The sequence below is a fragment of the Centruroides sculpturatus genome, unplaced genomic scaffold, assembly GCF_000671375.1.
Source record: "Centruroides sculpturatus isolate CEXI.00-Female unplaced genomic scaffold, Cexi_2.0 scaffold1210, whole genome shotgun sequence".
In the NCBI taxonomy this organism is placed as follows: domain Eukaryota; kingdom Metazoa; phylum Arthropoda; class Arachnida; order Scorpiones; family Buthidae; genus Centruroides; species Centruroides sculpturatus.
In genome coordinates, this window is record NW_019385416.1 from 1 (window position 1) to 5,801 (window position 5,801).

At 33.6% G+C, this 5,801-nt stretch overlaps 2 protein-coding genes across 2 annotated transcripts in view; one reads left to right on the top strand and one right to left on the bottom strand.

The window, feature by feature from the left end:
* Nucleotides 1–86: 86 nt before the first annotated feature.
* On the top strand, nucleotides 87–2,148 carry LOC111638768. Its single transcript, XM_023384522.1, has 4 exons — nucleotides 87–120; nucleotides 339–494; nucleotides 1,016–1,159; nucleotides 1,255–2,148. The coding sequence occupies exons 2-4, from the start codon at nucleotides 443–445 to the stop codon at nucleotides 1,377–1,379; spliced, it is 321 nt and encodes a 106-aa protein (XP_023240290.1). The 5' UTR covers nucleotides 87–120; nucleotides 339–442; the 3' UTR covers nucleotides 1,380–2,148.
* Nucleotides 2,130–5,801, bottom strand: part of LOC111638759 (NEDD8-activating enzyme E1 regulatory subunit-like) — a 22,705-nt gene continuing 19,033 nt past the window's right edge. The window contains exons 9-11 of the mRNA XM_023384512.1: nucleotides 5,065–5,070; nucleotides 3,869–3,939; nucleotides 2,130–2,412 (exon numbers count right to left, since the gene is read on the bottom strand). Of these exons, the coding sequence (XP_023240280.1) occupies nucleotides 2,253–2,412; nucleotides 3,869–3,939; nucleotides 5,065–5,070 (237 nt within the window). The 3' untranslated portion in view covers nucleotides 2,130–2,252. The remainder of the gene's footprint in view (nucleotides 2,413–3,868; nucleotides 3,940–5,064; nucleotides 5,071–5,801) is intronic.

Here is a 5,801-nt window from a genome sequence, read left to right on the forward strand (position 1 = left end):
AAATAAACAAAAAAAAAGTAAAAAAAAAAATTCATATTAATGGCTGCATTTGACAGCACAAATATTGTCTTAAGTCGTAAAATACAGCCAAACCTCCCAACCACAGACACCGACGAGAAGGTAAAAACTGGCCGCGATTTGAAGGTTAATTTATTAAAAGTTCCGCTGTTGGGAGGTCCGACTTAATTTCCTAATTAAATTATTGATACATTTCCCCAGAGCGCGTTACGTGACATCACTTTCCGTTTCCTTCTTCCTTCCTAATTTCTATTTTGGAACGAAATTTAAAGTATACTTCGGGATATTTCTCAATTTCTGAAGTAAATTTCGCGTTCCAGATACGCACGAGAGGGTCGACAACGTGCAATTGTCACGTGGCCAGCCGTTTCCTGGAAGAGATCGTTTAAAAGAACGTCGTGACCATCGCATTTATCCCACAGAGATGACTTTCACTAGTTTTGCTTTGCTTTCACTCCTCCTTGCCATAGCTTCAGGTAAGTTTCTCTCTTGAATTCATTACCCGTGTTTATTTAACGGGCGTTAATCCCAATCGGTAGATCGCGATCGATTTCTCTAAGGTAGTGTTTTCTACTAACTTATAAGTATAAGAAAAACTAGGTCTGATTTACAGATAAATTAAATAACCTACAGCTTGGGGCCCTTCTAAATTACTATATATTACAGGAAAAATTCCCTTAGTTTTGAAGAAGGGGTGTTGAGGTTACTGATTATAACCTTTCTCTTCTCATCAACTTAGACTCTAATTAGCTTTAGAGTTCAAAGGTTTTTTACAAGTGCCCTTAAAGATGTCTTCTTGTTTATGTTCAGGATAAAGGATCCTGACATGGAAGAGTAAGGAAAATTCGGCATCAAGACATCATTTTGTTAGGAGATGTCAATTCTAATCTCTAAGTTATCAAAAATTTGATTAAATTAGCAATAAAAGGAAGCCAAAAATCAGTTAACAAAGCCATTGTATTTCCTACTCCTAATTTTATTATTATTTTTATTCCAGGAGGAATTTTGGAACCCGACGAAAACTGCAACAGATACGGAGGTATCTGTGCCACTCGAGATTCGTGCCCCGAAGTGAGAGAAGAAAATGGGAAGAATTTATGCCCCAAACACGAGAAAGTCGGAGGAGTCTGTTGCGCCCAAAGTGAATATTTCGTTAATCTCTGTTTTTATAATTATACAGTAAATTTACCTGATGGAAAATTGATTTAACTCGACACTTTTTGCACTATCTTACAGTTCCCACTGACGTTACCGACTGTGCGACTCATGGTGGCGCGTGCTTTGACGATTCAGAGAGATGTCACGCCATTTTGACCCGCGCTGTATGCCCGAAAGGGTTAAAATGCTGCCTTCTGGAATAAAAATAAATTTATATTCTTTTTCTATTTATAATAAATTTAAATTTATATTGAAAATGTAACTTGTTTGGTTACTCACTTGGATTTCTTGTCCATTATAGCACTTGAAATTCATTCAATTTTGAAATTATCCATGAATTTCCTTTTAAAAAAAATACATTTTGAGTCTGTATTTTTGTATCCTGATATCATATTTTTATGAAAAATATGATTAAAATGACAATGTTTTTAGAGCAAAATCACAATTTTTGGGTTCACAGATGCCACATTGCAAGTAATTGCTTTCGATAATAGTGGACTGGTATAATTACTGGGACCAGAGTTAAATCGTTACAGGTCTAAGCTATATGAGGCCCTTTTCTATTAAATAATAGTAAATTTAAAAGCAAAAATTAATTTCTACCCCACAAATCCAGCAAGAATTGCAAAAAAAAAAAAAAAATCACATTTAAACCATTGCTGGAGAAATTTCTGTGGGCAATAATGGGATCTTTTAGTCCTGGTGTCCACAAGATGAGAATTCCAAGTTTATTTTTATAAGATTCGGCTGAACCCTTGATCGGCGGGTTCGAGTTTGGCTTGTGCACTTGCACTTTGTGGGTCACATACATGCATAAGGCATCATGTTATGGGAACCGATATTTTCTTGTGGAGGAATCATACCAAATGTCGCTTTATGCGAGGGATTCACAGTGTATATAAGAACAGAACTGTCTCGTTTGTATGTAAAAGTACAAAAGACTCATGCTTATATTGGGAGAACTGACTGATATGAAATAATTTTATTATCATTGCATTATTATTCAATAAATTACATCAATATAAACTTCAGAATTGAAAATAAAATGCTCCGCGAATGACCGCTTCTACGTCATATCACAGTTGGAAAACAGAAGAAGTTGCAGTCATCGCATTGTAAATATATGTATTATTGAAAGGTACATACTGTCCCGTGACTAATTTAATTACTTCTTGAGCTGCACAACCTCCGATAAAGGATGCCACGGAATGAAGTTCACACGCTCCGTAACGACACCTAAAAATACATTTATTAAATTCAATATTGATAATGTAAAATTATAGTAATATACTTAATTGTTCATTATATCGAGTGGTTACTAAATCAAGAATGCACTTTGTGTCACTTGTAAAGATAGACCAAACAATCCCAGAATGGCAGATAAAAAGAAAAACTTATATCTTCTTATTAGAAATTTCAGAATAAAATTTTTAACTCTTTCTATCCTGTGAAGAGGCTGAGGATATTTTTTCATACCAATCATGGGTTTGGCTATACCTGTAATGGCTACAACCAAGCAGTGTAAGTCACTGTTAAACGCGAGATGATGGAATTCATATAGGATGATCCGGGAAATTCCATCATCTCGTGTTTAACAGGAAATCAATGCAAATTTCTGTGATGTCAGATTTTTTAAAAGGATTTTTAAATATTTTTAAGTGAGAAAGAGATTCATAGAGAAAGGTTAACTATGCTTTTATTCCTTTGTTATATAAGGCTGTACTAAGACTCAAAATTATTTTATCCGTCTTGAAATTATATCTATTTTTATAACTAAATTGCCATTCTAGATTTTATTATACAGCTTGTTAAATAATAATAATTATTATTATTATTATGAATACTGTAAGAGAATAATAATACTTTTCACATATTAGGAGGAGAGTGAACCGAAAATAAATTGACACACATTTCTTCTAATGTGGTAATCTTTCTCAAAGTATTCTCTGCAGAATTCAATTCTGCCAGTAATGAAGAGATGAAGTAACGGAATCTTTGTGGTGTTTTTCAGAATTAACTTTGTGCTTTGATGACAGCCTTTGTCAACAGAAAGAAGCTGCAGGATGGCAAATATACTTGGCCAGAAACACAGTTACCAGGTTAGCAGCATTTGGATGTGTATTATCAATTTGTCATAAGCAGACAGCAGACAATATTTTCTCAAAATACTCTATCAGTCAAATAGAGTCCCCGCGTTTCTTTATGTAGCACTCGAGAAGTACTTTACAGCGAATACACCAAAACTGGTTTCTAATTGGCCGACACTGCTCATGACGTCATTTCGCTACATAAAGAAACGCAGGGAGTATTATATTTTGTGCAATTTGCCTTAAATGCCAATGCCTTATGGAGACAAAGATCTGGATTTTCCTACATCTATACTTTAATAGGAAGAAAGAAATCAATCTCAATTTGTTTCGGCTCGTTCTCGTGATTTTATCATTTGTGCACGAAGGCTACGGAACTTGAGCTTTAAATCACTATTCCAGAAACCGTTAAAATTTATTATTAATTATTCAATTTAAAAGCTAAATAATTAGCACAATTAGAAATAAACTATATATTTTAAAATTATTTTTATTTAATATTGAAAATGGTTCCTTACAGCAATACGAAAACATAAATGTAAGTTACGATAAATGAACAGGACATCAATCAAACAGAAATAATTAAATGAAATGACAAGACTTACATTTCATGTATGTAATCATCTTTTCCAAGAGGTCCATGATTCCATTCTTGTAAAAGGCGATTCAGGCATCCCTAAAAATACAAGTTTAGAAATTTAGTAACAACAATAAATGCCCATCATTTAATATAGAATATCTCATAAACTGGCATTAGTTTGAAAGTTAGAAAAGAAAATTATAATTAGTTTTATATATACACGTATGGGCTGCTTAACAACAGAGGTTCCATAAAATTACAATGGCGTCAAAAAGTTTGTAGCTGCCATAATGATGCGTGATGGCAGTGACGTTGAGTAATGCATTAATGCATGAACAAACCTACAGTGTAACTAGTCATGTAAAAGTATGTAAGGTGTGTCTAGAAAACTCAACAACAATTGCTATAAATTACAGTGTCATTGTAAATACAATACAAATACAGTAGAGCCTCAAAAACTCAGCCTAATGTGGACCGAAGGGTGGCCGAGTTTGTGAAAATGCCGGGTTATCGGGAATGAGGTTTAAAAAGGATAAGTATGCGTGTTTCCTCAGAAAATATTGTACTGTACTTGCATATATTGTTTGCTTGAGAATACAACAGAGAATAAACTGCCCAAATACCCTTAAACAAAGGAAAAGTACGTCCTTTATGAAGGCATAGAGCCTCTAATACATGAAAATGAAAATTAATGAATACACTGTGTACAGTAATTTACCTGATAAGACAGACCTCAGAAAAATACTTTATGAGGCATAAAGCTGTCTATGATGAAAATTAATTATCTACTGGTATTTTTGCCCTGCCAGGGTGCGGCCGAGTTATCCGGAGTGCCGGGTTATCGAGTGCCGAGTTTTCGAGGCTCTACTGTATAATTTTACAATAAATTAGAAAAGTTTTAAACATTGAAACATGAAATACTGTATTTACTGTATCTTTTATACTTTTATATGCATAAATATTTATCATTGTGATACAATTGTGTCATGTATAGCCTGTATGAGTAGTAGATTATATCATGCAAGGTTTATCTACGTGCACGCTATGACATATTTCTAAGAATGTATCCCCATTGTTGAGTAGTACATACCTGCACTTACATGTTACTAATTTTAATATATGTATTTGTGTGTACATCAGTGGCGTGCTGTGACATTTGATGATAGGGAAGCTGTGTTTCTGTAAGGGCTACAATTAAAAAATAAAATAATAAAAACTTACTTGGTGAAATAAAATGTATGGTGGATGTACCGGTACGTACCTGGTACAAAATATTCTTCACTTGTATGAATATACTTTTAAACAAAATTATAATTAAATATAGCTTTGTAAAGAAATGTAAATAAAAATAACAAAATATTCTTTACTTTTTAAATCTTAAAACAATGCACTTAGTCAAATAGCTCCCCATGAGTGGCTAACGGATGGAATCGAAGACGGTTGCAAAGCATGCATACACGCAGACTGCCAAATCCCCAGGGCACTGATACTGGTCAATGTCAAATACCTCTTTTGTCGCATCACTAATATATCTCAAAGGACGCGACAGGGCTGTTGTAGATTTTAAACGTTTCTCACCATAGCTGTAAAAATCTAAATATGTTAAACTTAAAAGTCATTTCTCTTCTAACTAATTCATTTTAGGTCCAAGTGTCCTCAGAAATTTCCAAAATTTACAACTTTTCAGTCACTTTCATTGAACTGGAAAAATTTCTGTCTTTATTACATTAATAATATGAAGAAATCAGTCTCCACTGTACTCAGCTAGAGATGGTTCGGTTAAGCTTTTGTTTAAGTAAAATTTCGGCTTTCATCAGGGTTTTGTTTATGTCCCCAATTCCCTAATCGCTTAATTATTTAACTACTTCTTAAGTAGAAATAAGTCGAAACCAGTTACTTTGTACTCGAATATTTGTAGTCTTGGGAAAAAAGTGGAAAGACAAATTTTTATGACAAAC

What these genes read in the sequence shown, in the direction of transcription:
- LOC111638768 (XM_023384522.1), top strand. Translation starts at nt 443, where the DNA reads ATGACTTTCACTAGTTTTGCTTTGCTTTCACTCCTCCTTGCCATAGCT. An exon ending in CCTCCTTGCCATAGCTTCAG is followed by an intron (nt 495 to 1,015) that starts GTAAGTTTCTCT and finishes TTTTTATTCCAG; the next exon opens with GAGGAATTTTGGAACCCGAC. An exon ending in AGGAGTCTGTTGCGCCCAAA is followed by an intron (nt 1,160 to 1,254) that starts GTGAATATTTCG and finishes ACTATCTTACAG; the next exon opens with TTCCCACTGACGTTACCGAC.